This window comes from Acipenser ruthenus, chromosome 33 (genome assembly GCF_902713425.1).
Source record: "Acipenser ruthenus chromosome 33, fAciRut3.2 maternal haplotype, whole genome shotgun sequence".
In the NCBI taxonomy this organism is placed as follows: Eukaryota; Metazoa; Chordata; class Actinopteri; order Acipenseriformes; family Acipenseridae; genus Acipenser; species Acipenser ruthenus.
In genome coordinates, this window is record NC_081221.1 from 6,274,936 (window position 1) to 6,298,606 (window position 23,671).

Below are 23,671 nucleotides of genomic sequence, written 5' to 3' on the forward strand. Positions count from 1 at the left end.
AACTTTATTTGCTTTCCTGTTTCTGGTTTGCTGACCGGGTTAAATAATAAAGCTGGCTCTACCCAACTATGGGTATTGCTAGCACCAAAAACCAAGGGGTTGCAGTCCCGAAATAATACAAAATACAAACACACAACACAGACACGTCTCCGGACAGTGCATGCTCTTAAGTGCAGGTGCAGTGCTGGAAACAGTGGTGCTGATAGGTGTACAGGTGCAGTGCTGGAAACAGTGGTGCTGATAGGTGTACAGGTGTCGTGCAGTCCGGGTTTGTTGCTGGCGTAAAGCTGCAGCTCCCGGGTTCGTATTTAGCCGTCTGGCGAAGTTAAACCCAAAACAAGACTTTCAGTCACGTCTTAACAGTCCTTGTTTCGTCCCATTAACCACAACAAAGGAACCGATTTTACGGCGTCGTGTCCCCCTAAAGTACTCTTACCCCCGCCCCCTCCGATAGCTAGTTGAATCCTGTTTCCTCCAATTTATGACTGAAACTTCGCTCACCGTACTAGGGCGGTGACTCCAGGTACTGTGACGCCACCCCCGTCCTGAATGGCCGGCTTCCAACTGCCCCTGAAATGAACTGCCCAAACATTCAGTACGAGGCACGCAATTTCCTGCTGTACAGTGCTCTTACAGGTCGAGAGGGAGATTGTTTGTTTGTTGATTCGGATTAATTCGCTCTCTCACAGCATACTGCATTTAAGTTTCTGTTTGTGTTGCACATTAATTCCAAATTATGTCATTAGAGCCGGCTGATTGATTGTCAAAACAATCCTCCGTGAAATGTGCACTACAAAGTACTGTGTGCTGAGTTGGACTTATAAAATTTATAGCAAGTTCGCCTTACTTGCCTAACCCATTCAGTCCGAAGTTTCTCGCCTGTTGGAAATTTGAAGAGGCTTATACCGTCAGTGGCTATATTAGAACAATCTGCGACAATACAATGTTTAGGCATAGCTGAACTTGACTTTTAAATCTTTTAAAATTGTTTGCACGAATACATCTATTGCTGTACTTCTACGGTTGACGGTCATACAGCCGGAAAATGTCTTCCTGCTAAAGTTCGGAGGGACATTTACTAGATATTTTGCAGAAACTATGCATCGCAATTGAATATTTTAAACGAGTAAAGCATTAAAATACATTATATTATCATTTTGTAAAAAGTTATTGGGGACTTTATGGGGACTTTAATATTGTCTGCCTAGCCTGAATATCTCATGTGTGATTTGAAGGAGTACCTTCAGCAAACATATGATTTTAGAATTTTAGTATGGCTGAACTGCAAATGTCCTTCATAGTGAGATATTAACATTGTGCTTGGCATCTAAAGTAAATCATGTTAGCTTGCAAATGAGGTGAAATGCATCACCAGTGGCTATAATAGCACAGTGGTAGGAATTAACTAGGTGAGAATGATTTGAAATCATGGAGTTGCCTTTGAAGCCAGCATTGAGGAAACCTGTTTTTATCAATAATGCACCTTCTGAGTTGAAGGACAAAAAGCAAATAATTCTGTAAATCTTGCCTTGGATGCTGTTCAATTAGTTATGGTTATCTTGTATTAAGTGAAAGAACCACCCTTTTCAAAGTAGTTGTAGTAATCAACGATTAAGAATTAGCATGCAATACAGGAAAAGTTTCAGCATTTCAGCCTGCCCCATGCTTTGTCCGCACAATTTGCAGGTTGATAAAAGTAATGAAACCTATAACCTGTCAAGTTGTTCAGAAGGGATAAAGAGTAAAAGGTCAGATTCGTAAAAAAGAAATCTGTGTTAAAAAGATGGCAGGAAACTGCTTCTATAATGTGACTACTGATGAAAGTCCTTTTATTTAGAAAATGTGCACCCACACTTGCACTGTGTGTGTGTTCTGTTTTTCTTGTCTCCATTTTCATCTGAAAAAAGCTAAGATACTAAGGAGCCAGCTGATCATAGCTTAAGTGCTTAATGTCACTTGCCAATAAAAGAAATACATAACACTGCATTTATTTAGCAGTTTCTATTGTTTGTTGCTTGTGTGTTGTATTTTTAGTGCATACAGGAAACGGTAATGCAAAACCACTTTCATTAATAAGTCAAGACGGGCTAGTCAGGTCCAACATCACAAGTGGAAGGTGACATTTTATACTGCTGCTACATCCACTCGTATCACACAGTTACTGTGTGGTAGCTTCCAAAGTTACGGTGTCCGTTTTAGGACATCCTCGACATCACCCTTACTGAAGTCAAGTATCAGGCATCCCCCACTCAAGTGTCACGCTCAATAACTTGTTTTTTGTATCGGGTGTCATTCGTTTTTGCTGTCAGGTATCATTCATATTTGGAGTCAAGGAAATTCTCTGTCAAGGAAAATCTCTATCAGGTTTCATACTGCATTTTTTCTGGGACTTAACAGCCAATCCCATTACAGAGTCATTTTCTATGATTTCACTGGCTACCGCAAATGTCAATCAACTACAAAACAGGAACTTAATGGGTTTTTTGGGGAGGTTTTCCCACATGTGGATGTAGTCTGTTGTGGATAGTAACGAAACGGACGGTGCAACTTTGAAGGAAAATAAGTCACATTTAAATTGTTTGTTTGCAAAAATTAAAGTTTTTCTTTTTTAATATTCACCGTCTACTTCGTTTTGCTGCCATCCACGACGGACTACATCCACGTGGGGGGGGGGGGGGGGGGGACCTATTAAGTACCAGATAGCAAAAACGAGTGATGCCTGATGCCAAAAACGAGTGATGCCTGATGCCAAAAACGAGTGATGCCTGATGCCAAAAACGAGTGATGCCTGATGCCAAAAACGAGTGATGCCTGATGCCAAAAACGAGTGATGCCTGATGCCAAAAACGAGTGATGCCTGATGCCAAAAACGAGTGATACCGGAGGGGTGATGGAGGAAGTTATTGATGCGTGAGACTTGAGTGGGGGATACCTGATAATTGACTCTAGTAAGGGTGATGTCTGAGGATGTCCTAAAATGGACACCGTACAACGTAAATAGCTTTATTAAAATTAACTAGATTTTAGTTACCCGTTCTTGGGAGATATTTGTTCTTTATAGAATTGCATGCTATATTGTACACATAGCTGCTAATGAGTTTGTCTGTTCTTTAAAGGTGCTGTTATAGAAAACTATAGCAACATTTAACAATATCTTACTAATTTGAATAGTGGTACACGGTCTTCACAAATAACATCTGCACTATTAAAGATTGTTATAAAATCTTGAATTGTAAAACAAATTTCCAGGAGTTGATTTTCTTGGGGTAACGTTTTGGTCCAGTTTTATGTCATTTTCAAATTTCTCATTTGAAAAGACATCACACAGAGAACACACAGCCCGAGGATTGGCGCACCCGAAAAGCTCTTATGAAAAGTTCTAGACTGCAGACCTGCATTTTGCGTATCCGCTACGCATTTTGAGTATCCGCTATGCATTTTGAGTTGGTAATACGCGGATACGCTTTTATCAGAGATGATACGCAATAATGCGTAATCCATATTTCGCTCATCGTCTATGATGTTGGCTGTAGTTAAAGTGTTGCATCTAACGTCGGAGCCGGCTTTAGGGCAAGGAAAGCAAGATAGATTAACCAATTAGGTTATGAGTTTAGTTACGTGATAGAATAACCAATCAGCTTTTGAGTTAGTTGACGATCCAACCTCCGTTTAAAAAAAGTTATCATGGGTTGACTGACAGAAATTCCCGCCACCCAGTTTCTTTGTATAATCACTGACATTCTACTGTAGCCTATCAGGGCTTTGTTGAGCTGACTCGCTTGTGTTTCAACTGCCAGTTTCGGACACACTGGAGGGAGTGTGAAGTTCTGTGACTTGTGAGGAAATTATTTCAAACTGGCTACGGTACCTTTGTTTTTTTATTAATGCTAGTTATGCATTCATTTTTGTCTGGAGGAAAAAACCCACTTGTGTTTTTAAAAAAAAAAAACGTGCTCGGTTTAGATAACTGCATCGCATGAAAAGAAAATACAGCTGAAATGAGGATTTTACGAGAATGGCGAGGGAGTAAGAAGTACAAACATTTATTATAATATTATAGTACAATAATTAAGTTTTTTAATATTCTGTTTTTGGCTCGTTGTCCCGTTTTTCACAAACGCCTGTTACCATACAGGGATGTCGTTAAATTCGATTTTATAAAAATGAGCACAGCATTATCATTGTTAGTGTGGTTGAGGTACATAAGGCTTCTGTTTACTTTGCAAGTAGAGTACAATTACATTGTAGATAAATGCCGTTTCACTGTGCTTTAAACAAGTCAGTCATGAATGACTGGTTTGTGATTTTATATTGAAGTTCAGTAAGATCATTAATGTAGCATTATGGATTTTAACGGTAAAATATGTTTTTATGTAAGGACTGGGAATCACCGACCCGCATAAGTGTAATCTGTTTAACTGTATAGACAAATATTTATGAAAAGGCCATACAAGTAAGCATGTTAAAGTGGGACTTAATACTACTACTACTACTAATAATAATAATAAAAATAATAATAATAAAATATCAGAACTACCAATATATGCTTACTGATAGTAACTTTTTATGAAGCGCTCACTACAAACTAATGGTTCCAGTCTTTTTAGTTTTTTTTTATTCTCTTTTAATCGCTGAAATCAATTTTACCCTCCTGTCTGGATCAGCAGGAATCCTGTAGAAGGAAACTGTATTTCTGTCCAGAACAAAAGAATCGGGCATTACTGTAATGTTACCGCGCTCTAGGCATTTTGGTCATCTTCCACAGTAATGCTGACTGAAAGAGTGTTCAGCTTGGTGACCAAAAACAAAACCCAACACAGAGCCAGCCTGAGCACAGACATGCTAAGTTCACTGGTAACGCACAAAGTCATGATGTCAGCGAAGCAGCAAGTGTGTCATACACAAACTTTTAGTGACACCTTGCTCAGGAAAGCCAAGTCAGCCACCTATGAAGCTAAACATTCAAGATCTGAAAATGCAGTTTGATCTGTTGGATTCCTTTCTGTTCCAAACAACTCACTTTGTGGATAGCTATTACATTTGGTGCTGACTCAGTGACTATTTACAAGTTTTTTTTTCCTTTTTTGAAAGTGCTTTTTTTCTCTGTTTTAGAAGCTTATACATTTCAATTTGTTTTGACAGAAAATTAAATACAAACATACTACAAAAATGGCTATTTTCTGTACTTGAAATAATTTTTAGTTGGTATAAATTAAAAAGGTTTCATCTATACTAAGGTAAACAAATTAAATTTAAACTGAAACAATCATAGCTAATCATTATTTTTTTACTGAAACATTCATACTCAAAACTCACCAGTGTAGCATTTAGCTGTTTTATACCCTAAAACAGTTCTGGGGGGAAGCCCCCTGGACCCCCCTGAGATGTCCGCGTGAAAGAGTGCTACTCAAAAAAAAATGTCAAGGTTGGCAGGTTTGAGACTGCAGTTCAGACCAAACACTGGCCCTCTACCAGTAGTAGGCTTTGTTTGGTATCATGCAATGTTTACCTTTGTCATCTAGTATGCCATGGGAATTTACATTTCTTGTTTTAACACCAAAGCCATGTTTTGGACATTTTGACATCAGTGATCTGTTTTATAACAATTCCTTTTCTTTTGTTTCCTCTTTTCTTCCTAGGACTACCAATGTTCAGAAACTGTAGAAAATGCGCCCTCCCCTCCCAGCCCAACAGACGCGGTCCCCTTGAAAGCGTGTGTCGCAGGCAGGCCAGTCAATGGAGTTGTAAATAGGTACTTTCATTTGTTCAACTATACTGTAGTGTGTTACGGGTACTGATCATTTTTATAGGAGCAAAATATATATAATTTCCAAAGCTACAATAAACTGCTCTGTCAAAATCATTATTTATTGTGTTAGTACCCTATGTTTTGAGCTTTGCTTTTTGTGTGCATGATTGTTCCACATGCAGTAAGTGGTTACCCAAGTACTTTACTTTTGTGAGATGGTTTAATGTCATCCCCACTCACTCCTGCTAAGTAGCCTGTATATCTAACACCAAATAAGGGGCAACTCGCTTTTCAGTCACACCGTACTACAGAAGTGTCAATGGGAATACCATGGCCAAGCCATTATTCATCAAACAAGGCTGGACAGCAAGAGTGTTAAGAAGATACAAAAAAAAAAGGGAATTCAAAAGGCAGTGCTTGATGCTGTGAAACCAGTATGGTAAAAATAATCAATGTGTCGCAATAACTTTTAATGTTATGATTTTTTTCCAGCTATCGTCTGGTAAGCATGAATTCATTGTGTGGAAAAAGAAACAAATACTGTCTTTTAAAAATGTATTAGGGCTACTGATTTTCCACGATTGCGGAATCACGGACGGAATTCTGCTTTGCAACTGCACCTTTTTTTTTTTTTTTTTTAAATACATAAATAACCTTTACGGACAACATGCCCCACATGTCGACCTGTTCCTATCCAGTTTTAAATAACTTTAGCATAACAGAGGCAGAAGTGTTAAAGGGACTAAGAGATATTAAAATAAACAAATCCCCTGGGCCGGATGAGATCCTCCCAATAGTACTCAAAGAAATGAAAGAAGTTATTTACAAACCGCTAACCATGATCATGCAAGAGTCTCTTGACGCAGGGGTTGTACCGACAGACTGGAAAATTGCAAATGTAATACAGATCCACAAAAAGGGAGACAAAACCGAACCAGGTAACTACAGACCAAGAAGCCTGACTTCTATTATATATAAACTTATGGAAACAATAATAAGATCCAAAATGGAAAATTACCTATATGGTAACAATATCCTGGGAGACAGTCAGCATGGTTTTATTTAGATTTCCAAAAAGCTTTTGACAAAGTCCTGCATAAAAGATTAATTCTCAAACTGAACGCAGTAGGGATTCAAGGAAATGCATGCACATGGATTTGGGAGTGGTTAACATGTAGAAAACAGAAAGTACTGATCAGAGGAGAAACCTCAAAATGGAGCGACGTAACCAGCGGTGTACCACAGGGATCAGTATTAGGTCCTCTGCTATTCCTAATCTACATTAATGATTTAGATTCTGGTATATTAAGCAAACTTGTTAAATTTGCAGACGACACAAAAATAGGAGGAGTGGCAAGCAGCAGCAAAGGTCATTCAAAGTGATCTAGACAGCATTCAGAACTGGGCAGACACATGGCAAATGAAATTTAATAGAGAACAGTGTAAAGTATTGCACTCAGGCAATAAAAATGTGCATTATAAATATCTTATGGGAGATACTGAAATTGAAGAAGGGATCTATGAAAAAGACCTAGGAGTTTATGTTGACTCAGAAATGTCTTCATCTGGACAATGTGGGGAAGCTATAAAAAAGGCCAACAAGATGCTCGGATATATTGTGAGAAGTGTTGAATTTAAATCAAGGGAAGTAATGTTAAAACTTTACAATGCATTAGTAAGACCTCACCTAGAATATTGTGTTCAGTTCTGGTCACCTCGTTACAAAAAGGATATTGCTGCTCTAGAAAGAGTGCAAAGAAGAGCGACCAGAATTATCCCGGGTTTAAAAGGCATGTCGTATGCAGACAGGCTAAAAGAACTGAATCTATTCAGCCTTGAACAAAGAAGACTACGCGCTGATCTGATTCAAATATTCAAAATCCTAAAAGGTATGACAGTGTTGACCCAGGGGACTTTTTTGACCTGAAAAAAGAAACAAGGACCAGGGGTCACGAATGGAGATTAGATAAAGGGGCATTCAGAACAGAAAATATGAGACACTTTTTTACACAGAGAATGTGAGGGTCTGGAACCAACTCCCCAGAAATGTTGTTGAAGCCGACACCCTGGGATCCTTGAAGAAGCTACTTGATGAGATTCTGGGATCAATAAGCTACTAACAACCAAACGAGCAAGATGGCCTCCTCTCGTTTGTAAACTTTCTTATGTTCTTAAATAAAAAAACTGCGCAAACAGTCTCTTTACCGCTGTTTTTCTCCTATAAAAAATAATGGATTGCTTTGAAAACTACACTACCCAGAAGCCCAGCAATAACGCTTGTACAAAACGTTTTTGTATGTTTATTTGGATCATTGGATAACGAGAAAATAGGTGGTTTTGTGGGCGTTACGTTGATGGACTGTCTGTCTCTGCTTCGGCGCTGCCTGTGTGCTGTGCGAGTCGAGTTGTTTAAAAAAGCAGCTAGCTGTTTTGTGAGTTATATTCTGTCAAATAATTTTGGAGTTGTGTATGCAGAAAAGTGAAAAGTACCTGAAAAAAATGATCGTCAACCCCTCCCTGATTTAAAAAAAAAAAAAAACTTAATTGAATTTATTTATTCATTTATTTAGTTATCACAAATCCGTTGCTCCGTCACCCGCTCAAGGAAACGGCATGGTGGTTGAGGTGAAACCTTTAGTTTTATAACTTATTATTTCTAATTTATCAATAACTCCTTAATACTACGTACTCAGAGTGATTTTTAGTTTTTTTTACTCCTGTTCATATGACATCGCTCTGTTTTAACAATGTTTGTAATGATACTCTGTTAAATTCTCACACTGACACATTATTAAATTACTATTCATATGGTAAAAATGTGAATTGTTCAATATATGAACATTAAGTTACATAATATTTATTATTGCTTAAAAATGTGCAGAGTAAAATACTCTGGCCCGCCTACTCCTAACTTTTTTTCCAGTCTGGCCCCCTTAAATTTAAAAAACTAGTTGAAGAGCACTGCTCTAACTAAGGCAACTCTGTGTCCAGGGTATACGAGAAACGCATGCAAGCAGTTTTACAGCAAGTACAGCATAAACCAGTCAGTGTTGTTGCAGATGAAACTACAGATGGGAGAGAGAGAAGTGTCCTGAACATTGTATTTAATTTGTAATTTTATGAAAATTGTATATTTTTGTAATAATGCCCCTCGTTTTTGACTAGTCTGTATATTGTAATGCCAGCAGTAAGCAGTTTTTTCAAAACACCTTTATTTGTTGACTGACCTAAAGTACATTGTTACAAGTGGACTGCTTTAAGAGAGATTTTTCCTGAAAACTACAGTATCTCAGGGATGTAAATTTAAAAAAATGAATTCAATAGATTTTTTTATGTAAACATTTTATTTATGTTGAAATTACATTGTTAATTCTTAATAAACTAGTCATTTTGAAAAACGGGGGGAAAAAAATAAATTGGTCATTTTGAAAAACAGAATTTTCCATTCCCAAGAATGGAAAATCAGGAGCCCTTATGATCAAAACATAATTTATAGTAGTATGCTGTACACTTGGGAAATTATATATATATATATATATATATATATATATATATATATATATATATATATAAATAGAGAGAGAGATTTTTTTTATATATATATATATATAGATATATAGATTTATATTATTGTTATTTTTTTATTCCATAATTTTAACTTTTTAGAATTTCTCTCCTCAGTCTTCATCCTGACCTGCTTGATCCTGGTTCTCCTGACAGCTCTGACACCGAGGAGTTCCTGAACAAGAAGCAGTGCTTAAACCTGCTGGCCCCCACGCCTCCAGACAGCACTGGTGCTGCAGCCCGCACCCGCCCCATACTGAGCTGCAGAAAACGAAGACTGGTCCGTCCCAGCAGCGTCATGACTCTCAACAGAAAGGTGAGCGAGAAGGGATTTGCTGCCGAGAGGCCTTGCTTTTATTCCAGGAACACTTTAACTTCGAGTTCCATAAGCTTCTTTAATTTTTATTTACCATTGTTTGCTTTTTGCTTTCTAGGTTCATAAAAGCTCAGTGAGTCGATGCAGCTGTGACATCAACCCTTCGTGTGTCATGTGTGGTAACCGGGCGTCCCCGTCCGCAGAGTTTCAATATGAGGCCCCACTTTTAGAAAGGCTCTCCCTGTTCGACCCCTGCATTCACCCCATCCTCTCATTCGCCGATGGTAAGGATCCTTCCAGATTCTGCAATGCGCTGAGGAGCTTTGGTGTGCTCTGCTGTTTTCTCCATAATGGTACCGAGTTGCCTTCCTTAGCTTAACCCTTTGCGGTCCATTGTCGGACTGGGTCCGACATTGCAATTATTCCTCACAGGTCCTTTGTCGGACTGGGTCCGACATCATTATAGCAACGCAATAAACGGGTGTTTAGTCGTTTTTTCTCCGGAAAAAGCCGAGAAAACCATTCAATTGCCGAGTGGGAGCGACAGGAGCCGAGACAAGGGGGGGGGGGAGGCGTATCTCATGAATAGTCATACATGGTATCAGATAACGGGGCGTTCATAGTAAACAAGCTGGCTGAGTGCGTCAGAGCACAGAGACTATCATGGACATTTGCAGAGCTTTTTTCAGATGTTATAGTAATAAAATGATGACTTGGATCGCATTATTGAGGAGTTTGGTGATAAAACGAGTGATCCGGAGATGATCGATCGGTATGTACGACTATTATTATTATTATTATTTATTTCTTACATAGGTGAACGCTATAGCAAACGAAAGGGTGGGGCGGGGCTGGAGATGCCTAGTGAGTGCTTTGTTGATATGCAGGGCCATTTAAACCCGTTTGACTGTGAAAAAAAATACTTTTAAACAGTGCGTATAAAATTAACTGCGCGTGTGAATTAATTAGACCTGGCGTGCGATTAATAAATGGACTGCAAAGGGTTAAACATACCAGTGATAATCACGCATGTACCTTAACTACCCAATTAAAAATTATGAAGGCATGCACTATTTGCTGTGAAATATCATAAATAATTTGGCATACATGAACTCTCAGATCAGGAAGTGTAGTTTGTATTGTGTGCCTTTAAACTGCATATGTGCTCAAAGGGCGCCATCTAATGGCTGACCAGTAGAATTAAAGTAATTAAGAATTCAGTGATTTCTCCAGGAAGTATTTTTACATTATCATTACAGATCACGAATAACGTGCAATATCTCACTTGTTTTGACATGTTTAGATGTTTCCATGAACCTGCACTTCCAGAGGACTTTGAAATCACAATGGCAAAATAAACCACTGGAGAAAATCAAACCCCTGAAAAAGCTCTCCCTCAAACACAAAATGTCCGTGACCAGCAGACTGCCAGACCCCCCTTCCAAAGACAAACACAAACTTTCAAACTCTCTTCTTGCAGCAGTCCGTAAGTAGCATTTAGTTTTTCTGTGAAAAATGAAAAATGTGTTAGATGCTACCTTTTTTATTTTTCGTTGAATGAAAGCATTTAGGAAAACACTTGCTGATAATAACTGTCATTGTTTGAACTTCAGATTCAAGGTGAGTACATTTTATTAGCCCCATATGTATATCACACTTTAGAGTTTACATATCTAAGTATTAAGTTATGGTGAAACTTGGTTTGGACAGTCTGGGAGAGAAAAAATCAAGTGACCTGGCTGTTTGTCTTTATGTACAAATGTAAGTCAATTTTTACATATTTCTGGTTTGTTTTCGGTAACCTGTATCTTTGAAAAGGTAAAACATTTGCCTGTTTTTTTGTATTTGAACCAGAATACATCACGTGTACCTTTGTTTGTTTGTTTCTCTGCTATAGGGCTCTCACACCACAAACTGCGCCCTGAAAAGATCCACAGGCAGCATCTTGACAACGTACTGACTGCTTCACAGCTGGAGAGGACACCAGTGTGCAAATCGGAGCGAACAGAGACACCGACTCCTGCCTCCTACGATAAAAGCCACAGCAAGAAAAGGCAAAGGAATCACTCCATCGAGAGGACAGATGGTGAGGACCTAGCTCTAGTACAACGCAAAACCCCAATCACTAGGGCTTTCACTGCATTGGGACTAGTTGCACTGCTTCTCTGTTTATCAAATCTCTTAATAGAACCCCATGTTACTACCTGCTTCTGTCCACAGCTACTACAGTTGTTCCACATCTTTTGGTTTCAGTTTAAAAGTGACAATAAATAGAAGACCTAGGCTGGTAATTCGGCACCTCATGGGTTAGAAATAGTCACTGTTTTCACAGGTCCTGGACACCACCATGGTATATTGTTGCAATTTTTCCTTGATGACAATGAAGTCCCCCTTTTGTGCTTTTAAGACTTTTTTTATTTCTCTGCCTCGTCTGTGCTCAGAATAAAAATGTCAGACTTCAGGGCTTTTTCATTAAGGTTATGTATTGCATTATCTTTTTAGACAAATCACTATTAAACAAACAAAAAAAAATTGTTATTTTTTTTTCCATTTGTGTGGGGGCATAAAATGTACTGTCAATATACCCTATAGGAAAAATCTTCTTTTTAAGTAGCATCTCCACAAATCTTGTAAGAGAAGACTGCTGATTTGATTTTTAGCTTAGACCCAAGCCCTGTTATTTATTGTGGTGTTTACAACTTGCCTTTATGCACTGATCTAAGTTAATCCTGAGCAAAGGTTTCATGTTAAACATCTTTCCTTTTTTGTTGCAGTTAATATTATGCTCTTCGTGTTAATGTGAGAACTGGCAAACATTCCAATGGTTATTTAAGGGTGATGCGAATAACTAATGTAGATCAAGAAGAAAACAGCATTAACTCATTTTTTTTATTTAGATTTTTTTACTTAAATATTTTTACTAATTTAGGGAAAGTGCATTATTTATTTTTATTTATTTATTAATCTTAGTTCACGTTAGTAATGTAGTTTACCAGTGTGTAGAATGTACACACAGTCAAATTGGGTACTGTAGGGGTCCCCAAGTGGCTCATCCAGTTAACCCTTTCTATCCTGCCATATTTAAGGCTTTTTTAGAGCGGAACGGTATATTTATTTTCTTTAAGGGTATAACTTCTAATGGAATTGTGATACATATGAAGTATTATACCTTTCTAAAAAAACAGGGCCATGTAGAATCCAATTCTGTAATAGTTACATATGTCGGATGAAATACCTGTGAATTTATATAGGTAAAAAGACAGCACAAAACTTTTTAATGCAACAAAACTAATTTATTCATGTTTGACAAAGAAAAAAAAATCTCTGGACTCTTACGAAACATTATGTATAGTGTAAACATATATATATATATATATATATATATATATATATATATATATATATATATATATATATATATATATTAGTGTTCTGCGGTATTTCGGTATATCGAAATATCATGATACAAAAATTATATGATACCTAATATCGGGTTAAAAAAAAAAAATCGATATATCGTTTTTTTTTCGATCCCGTCTTTTTTTTGGTGATATATCGTGTTTTTCGTCTGGCTATTTTTTTTTTTTGAGACTTCAAAACAACACTTTAATTGTGTGCTTTAAAAACGATATGAACTTTTTTGCATATACCGGAAGAAACTAACTTTCCTGCGCTGCGCGTTCTCGGAAAATTTAATTACAGTACTGCCCAAGTATCAACATGGCGAACGCGGGACAACAGCTGGTTTCTAAAGCCAATTCCACTGTAGTGTGGAACTATTTTGGTTATCCATTAAATGAAAACGGCAATCCAGTTGAAGGTGGACATCCAAAATGTAGGAGGTGTTTGAAAGAAGTAAAAAACAAGGGAGGAAACACCACCAATTTATTTAAGCTATCAGATCGCCACCCCAATCTCTTTGTTGAAGTGAAGCGACAGCATGTAAGTTAGTTACAGTGAAAATAGTTCTACTTTTACTGTAGTTATTTTGTTTTACATATTATTGAGATTCTGTGAATTACATCTCGCCTTAAAAATGTAAATAATGCACCCAATTAGTATTTATATGTGTGTGTGTGTGTGTGTGTGTGTGTGTGTGTGTGTGTGTGTGTGTAAGAAGTTGAAATAGTACAATACTATATAAAAAAAGCACTGTGTAAAGAGAACATAGGAACGCTCTAAAGCGGATCAAAATGCCGTTCGTTAGTTCACCAAGATGCAAAAATATATTTTGCAGACGTGTCATTAAAACGACTCCATGTTAAAAATTGTTAACACTTTATATATTCCTTGGATTTTGTCGTAAAACATTTTTTTGTGTGTGTAAAACAATTAGCTTTCATGCTGGAAACGGACGTCTGATTGTTGCAAGTTCAGCACAAAAACATACAGTACACAGTACATAGGCTGCATAGTCCCGTCCCCCCGTCCCCCCCCCATAGTTCAAGGCGTGCATACGCGATTCAGCAGGTAAACGATGTGCTCTAATCTATAGTTGTAAAAGTCTTTTGTCTAATTTATTTTCTTAGCAAAATTAACATCCACGCTCGCATGATGGTCTGAATAAAATTGCGTAACATTTCCTATGTTTATAGTGCACTGCAATGTTGTTTTGAAGGAGACGTTTGGCTTGAATAAGATTAAACATAATATTATGTTCTAATAGTTATCAGTGTTTTCAGTACTACAGTATCAGAAGTTCTTTGCCAGAAATGCTTTTTTCATCAGCTCAACGTATTTTATAAAATTAATTTGAAGTAATGATTCTCTCTCTCATATATATATATATATATATTGAAACACAATATATACAGAAAATAATGTCTCTTATACTAAGCTCTCTTTACAGTTGTATTTAATAGTCGGTGGCAATGACTTTGATTACACTATTTTCTGTATTTCTTATATAAAAAGAGAACTTGTTTCAACAGAAAATAAAATTAAAAAGCAAGCATTCCACCATCCTGTAGCATTAAGTGAGTTTTAGCCTCTACCACACTTTGTACTTGCGAACATTTTTATTTGACAGCCATTTAACATATAATGGACATAAAATTCAAAGAATCGTGATAATATCGAATATCGTGATCTTATGCAGGGTATCGTATCGAGGTAGCCTAAATCAGGTATCGCAGAACACTAATATATATATATATATATATATATATATATATATATATATATATATATATATATATATATATATATATATATATTTGCATTCATTTATTGTATATACGTTTTTTTTAAAAAAAAGGCACAAATGGTATTCTAAAACATAAGTGGTAACAATCAACAGTATAAAAAACAGTGAATATTATTTTGCAAAAAATATTAGCAAATGTGTTGGTTTTTTTCTTTGAAAGAAATTCATGTTTATGAACATTGACCATGATGGGAAAGGTGTTTTAAAATCCCAAGTCAAAGTTAGAAATCTTTGTGTATTTGTGACCCTAGTCTAACCTTTAAGTCTCATGTCACCAAGGTGCAATTTTTCCATCTACGTAACATTGCCCAACTACTACTTAATCTTTCTCTACCTGATGCGGAGAAGCTAGTGCATGCTTTTGTCTCATCTCGACTCAATTTTATTGCAATTCTTTGCTTGTTTGCGTCTCAAAAAATGCTCTTAGTAGGCTACAGTATGTTCTAGTGCTCCGCTGTAGAGCAATACTTACGGTATATCAGGATACCAAAATCCTACGATACCTAATATCGGGGGTAAAATAAAAATATCGAAGTACCTCGGTTTTTGGATACGTTTTTATTTTTTTTTAGCTTTTAAAACAAAACTAATTGTGTGCTTTAAAAATAATATTAACTAAGCTGGCTCATTTTGGCTTTGCGGAAGTGACTGACTACCCTGCGTGCTCTGGGAAAATTAAATTACTGCCGCAGTCATGGCGAATGCAGGAGAGAGAAGCTTAGTGTGGAACTATTTTGGATTTCGGCCAGATGACAACAGCAATCTGGTTGAAGGCAGACAGTCAAAATGTCGAAAGTGTTTTAAAGACCTGAAAAACAAAGGAGGAAATGCCACCAATTTATTGAAACATTTTTCAGATCACCACCCCGATCTCTTTCCCGAAGTTGTATGTGTCATTGCAGTGCATTTGCTAGAAGCTGCAAAAATGCAATTTGCTGACATGTGTCATTAAAACTCTACCACAGGTCAAATGTTAGCGTGTTTTTATATTCTTTGGATTTTGTGTTAATCCGTATTTTATGTGCATGTAATGTGATAGCTGTGAAAATTCTTTACAAAATGGGTGTTTCCCCTTTGACACCCGAACCTGAAACTTTATACCAAAGACTCTCGTCAGAGCAGTGTGACGCAGCTGCTGCTCCGCCCCCGAGAGCAATATAGGAGCTGTGCACACTGACAACAATGCCATTTTCCTTTTCATCTGATCCTGAATACTTGAGAGAGCGTTGATATAAATGATCACTTTTCTAATTACCTTTTACATTTTTTAGCTTTTGCTTTTAAATGCTGAATTAATAATCTTGAATCACTGTAAATCATTAAAAAGTAAAACTTGTTAATTTCTAGCTTTTCTTGTATTTCAATAGAGTGCTGTTGCACCACGGCCTATTGCCCCATGGGAATCCTGTGGCTCAAGTGCTGTCCTTCCTTTAAAATAAAACCAAGTAGCTACTGTGGGCATGCCTACTTTGGCAGCTTGGTGCTGTGTTAGTGTAGCTATCGGCACACTTTTACAAAGGCTTGTTTTCAAGCAGGCTGCTTCCAGTCTTGTATCTGTACTGACTGGAAGGTTAGCCAGAGGTTGTTTTACAGATGGTCATCCATGTTAATACGCGACTAATGGTAACTGCGACACTGTCACTCTCGGTACCAATACTGGGACCGAGGTTACCATTTGGTGCCGAGTGTCGGTACAGAGTGCTGTCTCAGTACCCAATGTCGGCACTGAGTGCACTGTGTTGGTACTGAATGTTGGTACACAGTGCAAAGGCTTGTTTACAAGCAGGCTGCTTCCAGTCTCGTGTCTGTACTAACTGGAAGGTTAGCCAGTGGCAGTTACAGGGCATCCCTGTTAACACATCACTGAGTACCGAGTGCAAGGTCACGGTACCGAGTTGCACTATTGTGCTGAAGTCTGCTGTATGTACTGACACTGTCTACTCTGATACTGTTTATTGTGTGCACTGATACTGTGTACTGTGCATACTGGCACTGTCTATTAAGTGCACTGACACTGCCTGATGTGTGCAACTACACTGTCTATTGTACACTGACACTATCTAGTGTTTGCACTGATGCTATTTGGAGTGCATTGACACAGTCTATTAAGCACTGACACTATTCTGAGTGCATTGACACTATTAGCTCTGTGCACGGACACTCATTTTTGTGTGCGCCGATACTGTATGTTGTGCGCACTGACACCATCTATCGTGTACAATAACACTGTATACAGTATGCACTGACACTGTATACTGTGTGTACTGACACTGTCCGTCGTGTGCACTGATACTGCCTACTGTGTGCCTACTGTTTGTACTGACACTGCTTACTGTTACTACTGTGTGCACTTCTACATAGTCTTTCGGTCATGCCTGGGTTTCATGCATGTGTTTCTTGCAAGGCCAAGTTGCTTCCAGAGGACGGACATGTTAAGTACATTGTCTGTGTCCTGCGCACGCTCAGGAGGCTCTGATTGATCGCACTTCGTTTGACTTTTTTGCCCCCTTCACCAAGTGTACTCTGGACTGTCGGCTGGCCCGTTATTCCAGGGAACGCTCCCTCACGCCTGCCCAGCACTCTGCATCAGCCAGATTTTCCACATGCTTATGGACCTGATGGCAGCAGCATCCAACACCCATCCGCTGGGTCTCCTGCATATGCGCCCCCTGAGGGCTTGGTTCAAGCACAAGGCTTGTCAGCCCGTGTTGAATCGCAACCCCATTTACGCCTAGGTGTGGCACTGGGCAGCATCACCAAGAGGGAGGTAGTCACCACAGACGCATCCAACCTGTGTTGTGGTGGTGTTTGAAATGGACGAGCAGTGCAAGGGGTGTGGCAGTTCCCATGGAAGGGTCGCCACATAAACGTTTTATAAGTGCAGGCAGTGTACCTGTGCTTGCAAAACATTTTGGAGCAGGTTTGGGGGGAGACACGTGCACGTTCATATGGACAACACGTACCAATATTCCTCAGACTAGTCTGGAACATGGAATACAGAATCGAAGCTCAACACACATCAGTAGCACTGGTACCCCTGAAGTTGCATGCCCACCCCCACAAATATATAAATAAGCTACTAAATGAAGAAATGAAACAATGGACTACAGGATAGTGTAGGCTAATCAACATATAACTTAAATAAAAATGTATTGTAGCGACTTGCTAACTGGATAGGTGTCAACATGGAGACGGATAAAATATCTCTGTAGCATCAAACTCCATTCTTTATTTTACAGAAACGCACTTGTCAGCTGGTGTTCTGAGTAGCTCCGACCCATGCTCCTTACACTATACATAAAGTAAAACTTTAAATAAACGCCCCGGCCTAAGTAACGACATTAGTAAATTACAACATTCCAGCAACGTCATTAAAGGTTGTGTCGGTGAGTAATAACAGTTTGTATTGTAATAATAAAAAAAAGTTAAATCCACTCAAGACAGGCCTGTAAATATCAAACACAAGCGTGTATTAAGGTAAGCTTGCAGCACAATAAAAAACAAACATGGTTTTAAAATTTAAAAAAGCAATAAGTATTGTCTAACACATTATATTTATTGTACACCCTCAAAACGTGTCCATTGGTAAGCATGGACAATAGGTGAAAAATTAACCAGCAATGAATCAACCTCATGAAATACTGTGTTAATACGAAAAATAAGTTCATACTGTTGGCCCACAACACTCTCAAAAATGCTTCAAACTGTTTAAAGATTAACAATAAAATCGATACAAGTACCAGTTTTATCACAAAATCAAAGCAAAAGTGACTAAGTTGTTTTTATAACGTGCACATTGATAAATAAGAACACTGGAAAATAAGCAAAATACAAATATTCATTGCAAGACTCAATGTGTGAAATACTGTTAATACCAAAAAAAAAAAACCTTGTACAAATACACTAAAAGGCAACCCTGTTAATATCAGAAAACAAGTTTGTATTTTACTTATTTTCAGCACGTTCAAAAAAGTTTCACAACTGGTTTTGAATAACGTCATAAATAAGTTACATTTTTCTTATCATTCATCCTGAACCTCATGGTCTCTTCATCACTGTTGAAAAACAAATTGGTAAGCTTGCTGTACAGTCTTGTGTGTGTATTGACTGGAACATTCAGTATGATGCGCATTATATGATTATTATTAATAACTCGTCATTTAAGAGAGACCCGGCATCTATTTACCATATTTCCCGGAAGCCCCGGCGCTTATTAGAGACCCGGCAAGTATTGGAGACTGGCGATTTATTTGAAGTTTTACGGTAAACATATTTACAGTAGTGTGGATTGTAAACCAAACTCACAATGCTGAAAACACTGCTCTATTCGGAAGCCCCGAAGATGGGAATCTCAGCATGGAGCCGGCCATGGAATGCTGCCTGTGGATGCAGCCTGCACATGTGTATCCATTATTCATACTACTGTTGAAAGCCCCTTCCAACTGCCCCTCACTCACCACGTCCCCTGATCCTGCCACACCTGTATGGCATAGCATTAGCATGGAATCAAAGTATGCTTCTGATATCAATGAGAAATAAATAACAATAAAAAAAAGTCAGCTGTGTCCTTATACCTGAGTGTGGAATTATCGGGTGAGGGACATGAAAAGGAAAGGGAGCCTTTGGAGAATGTAACTACAGGGATATTTTACGGATTGAGCCCTTGGGCACTACAGACCTTTGCTGAGGATAGAGCACTTGGCTAAGCGCATTGCAAGCCCATCACGCTTATTGCAAAACTTAGCCATTTTCATCCAAATTTGGCCTCCAGAGCAATTCAAATATTTTTGTGCTTAAGCATGTGATATACATTTGTATCGAATGTTTATCATTATCACAGGCATTAGCATGGCTAATAAGCTAAATAGTTAAAGGGCCATCACAGAGTCTATGGAATTAAAACAGATGTATCTGTGCTGTGCTTTTTGCTGGGAAGTGAGTTTATGATTTCTCTACTTCTGTCTCCATAATTGACAGGTGTCACACAAATACGACTACATGTTACCTATTCTAATGTTTTTTTTTTTTTTTTTTTTTTACTTTTTCTGTTACAGTACCATCTGTTGTGTGTGTGTGTGTGTTGTTTTTTTTTCTTCATATTAGCCGTGATCCTAGTTATCAGAGCGCTATTGCTCCCTGTCTGGACTGATCTGATTTTTGTAATGTGTTTTTTTGTAAGTCTCTTACAAGAAACTACACACATACATTAACAACAACAATAATTAATAATATAGTTGTTTTTATTATATATATATATATATATATATATATATATATATATATGTATATGTGTATATATATGTGTGTGTGTGTATATATATATATAGATATAGATATAGATATATATATATATATATATATAGATATATTTGTATATATATATATATATATATATATAGATATAGATATATTTGTATATATATATATGTGTGTGTGTAATTATATATATATATATATATATATATATATATATATATATATATATATATATATATATATATATATAGAGTTCTCGCCAGCGCTGTTGAGCGTAACGGGCTGTTACGTTGTCACCTGGAAAAATGACGCCGTATTTAGGCCGTTACGCTGTGTTTTCAGTTTGCGTAACGGCCAAAAAATAATAATAATCCTGTGCAACATTGTTGATTATTCCTTTATGTGAGACATTGGCTTGTTTTAAAATACTTGTTTCAGCTCTCAGTACTCTTCAGTGGGTTGGTTGTGACAGCATGTTCTTTAGTTTGGTGCGTGTAATGTATGCAACACGAAGATGAGACTGAACGTTATTAGCACATTCCCCCCTGTTGACAGGTGAGACTAGATACACAGCTCTGTAACAACCAACACCTTTGCAAATCTTTATTATACCATAACTATGTTCTCTTTTAAGACTTCCATTTAGTTAGCCACACTGGAAAAACTTTAGCCACAATACTATAAACATACTGTTTTAGCAAGGCAAAAGTATGTGTGTTTTATTTGAAAACACGTAGATATTTAAATGCCAAACCCTACCATTTACAATACACAGATATTATATTTAAAATCTGATTCCCATTTCATAAATGCCAAACTTAGTCCCATGTGAAAAAACGGCATTACAGAATTCCTAAATTCTGAAGAGGTTTGCAGAGAATTCATGTACTGCATAATCCTTTACATTATTTTGACTGACGCGGTTTTCTTTCCACTGCAGAACAGTAAAGCAAAATTGTGCCAGTAGACAGTGCTATTGGTGTATGTTAATATTAAAGCCTCCCTGACCCAACTGCAGCTCTAGTTACACAAGATTGTACTAATGTGATTAATAATCCGTAGGATTTTACAGCCACTAAAAAACGTTTTTGTTTTTTTTTTTACTGTGTTCTTTCACCTGTGACTACTGACAGTAATATTGCACCGATTCAGACATTAAAACTCAAATCATAGTGACTAATCCTTCTTTTTAAAATAATAAATGTTTATTTTATAAAATTATTCCTCGAATCAAATCCATTCTGTTACTATTTCCAAAATATATTTCAACACATTTTAAAGAGATGGCAAACAACAGAAAAAAATAAATAAAAAACTTAGCTGTGATCTTGAATCTGCGTGTTTCTGGCTTGCCGTCATGAAAATGTTATTTCGGGGCCAGAGGGTATGTTTGAAACCATGACTGCTTCACCTCCCTGTGTGACTAGTATCACGGTCATATTTTAGTTGTGTGTACATGGGTGATATGCCTTGGGCAACATCTTTCGGAACATGATTCTGGTAATTGGTCTGTACAGTTTGTTTTATAACATTTTCCGTTTGGATGCCATGGTTTTTTGTTTTATTTATTTATTTATTTATTTTTATTTATTTATTTATTTATTTTTTATACAAGCAGCGCCATTCACTGATTTGTTTCTAGTTAGAGCCTCTGTCCTCTCGCCAAACACAACGTTTGTGGCATGCATATGTTACGTGATCAAGATAAAGAGCTTTCATTGGGCAAAATTAAATCAAACTAAACAGTCTGTATTGATTAATCTACCAGCACACATTGAATGTGCTGGCAGTCTTACACAAGTACATTTTTGAAAGCCTTCGCCACCGTGGCGAACTTCAGGAAAAATAGTTGAGCCACAAGGAAAAACGTTTCGCTTATGGCGACGTGGCGAGCGACTAGCGGGAACGTAGCATAACAAGCTGGGTTAAAGTCCATATCTCACATAGAAAAGGGTAATTCCGAGTCAACTGAACCAGAAAAGGGACATTTCGTTGCTCAGATTTTCCAAATTCACCTGGGGGTTTTCTGACACTCGAGTTCAGAAATGATAGCCATTATTTTTTTTTTTTTTAAATGTCCCCTTTGACCTAAAGTGAGAGAGGGACCTTGACCAGAAAAAATCACACTGGGCGCAATTTAGATGCTACCATCATGTGTAGCACCTCGTTCTACTCGTATTGAATAGGACTTTTCAGAAAAATACTAGGAGCACCCTACTCACTCCTGGCAGATTACCAGACAAGGTGTCATTGACAAGTTTTATTCGAACTTCAGCCTAACCCTTTACCCTGTAGGGGATGTGGGTCCTAAAATGTAAGTATTGCTGTAAGATGCTTAGGTACCAGTCTTCCAAATTCTGTGAAAAAAAATTGGTTTGAAGTCCCACCACTGGTCATTAAACCCCCTTGAAATTAATTTTTGTTATTTGTACCAAGTTTAGGCTGTAATAACTTGCTTGGGTGGACTCCAAGAAATCACCCAAAGACATGTTTGGATAGATGTTTTGATCAAACAAAATATTATGGTATCCGGGGATTCTGGATTTTTTTATTCATTTGTCATGCATTCGAGCATTGCTTATGGCCACTTTGGTGAGGCTAAAGTGCCACATAGTTCTATCCAACTATTTCTTCAACTTTGCATTCTCTGAGGATTGATCTATAGGATAAAGTAACAGTATATGCTTCCACTGGCACTAGCTTGGAGCTGAGGGGTTATGAACTTGCGTGGGACTTCTTTGTTACGATGACACATTTGAAACTACCAAAACCTTACTTAGTTGAGTTTTAAAAACTAATTTTAATGTTTTTTCTTAATAAAAACATCTTCCCTGTTTACAGCACCTTTTAAATACACCTATCTCTGTCATCGAAGACCTCTTAAAAAAAAAAAAAAAACACTCAGTTGTGCCTGAAATTGACTGATTGGCTAGCATGAGAATGCAGCAAATGGCTTTTTCACAAGTGGTTGGTTGGTCGGTCAATCAATTATCCCCCTAGGTAGGCACCAAACTTTACTATCACTTTTTTGTTTTTTTAAATCCATTTAAGGAAGGTTTTGGTAGTTTCAAATGTGGTAACGAGGTGCTACATCTAAGCATCTAAATTGTACCCAGGGTGATTTTTCTGGTCAAGGTCCCTTTCTCACTTTAGGTTGACCTTTGGAAGGTCACAGGTTGAAGGGGACATTTAAAAAAATAAATAATGGCTATCATTTCGGGTGAATTTTTCTAGGAAAATCTGAGACGGACGGGCAACGGCACTGGTTGAGTTGGCATGGAATGACCCATAATCATTTTTTGGCTTTGGGGTCATACTTGGTTTACTTTCACAATGAGCAAGAAATTAACTCTCCATGATCAATTTTATGGCACTGAGAGACGTAAAACTATCAATAATTCCGGAAAATACCGACAACGCACCGATGATGCACGAAGTTGGTGTGACGTCACTAGGGGAACACATACCACGAACAGAGGAGAGATAGATATACATGGCTTCAGACTGTGAAAGCAATCATTATGTATTTCTCAGACATTTTGAGTAGTCTGTATTACAATAAGGACAGCGGGAGTGTGGT

The 23,671-nt window shown here is 37.6% G+C and overlaps 1 protein-coding gene across 5 annotated transcripts in view; it reads left to right on the forward strand.

Annotated features, from left to right (window-relative positions):
* The window catches only part of LOC117433381 (KAT8 regulatory NSL complex subunit 1-like), a 124,902-nt gene that overhangs the window by 82,786 nt on the left and 18,445 nt on the right, over window positions 1-23,671 (forward strand). For 3 of the 5 annotated variants that reach the window (XM_059006690.1, XM_059006691.1, XM_059006688.1), the window contains 5 exons: window positions 5,640-5,752; window positions 9,416-9,629; window positions 9,748-9,913; window positions 10,933-11,115; window positions 11,527-11,715. In XM_059006690.1, the coding sequence (XP_058862673.1) occupies window positions 5,640-5,752; window positions 9,416-9,629; window positions 9,748-9,913; window positions 10,933-11,115; window positions 11,527-11,715 (865 nt within the window). The remainder of the gene's footprint in view (window positions 1-5,639; window positions 5,753-9,415; window positions 9,630-9,747; window positions 9,914-10,932; window positions 11,116-11,526; window positions 11,716-23,671) is intronic. The other 2 variants (XM_034055569.3, XM_034055574.3) reach the window with 2 other exon arrangements.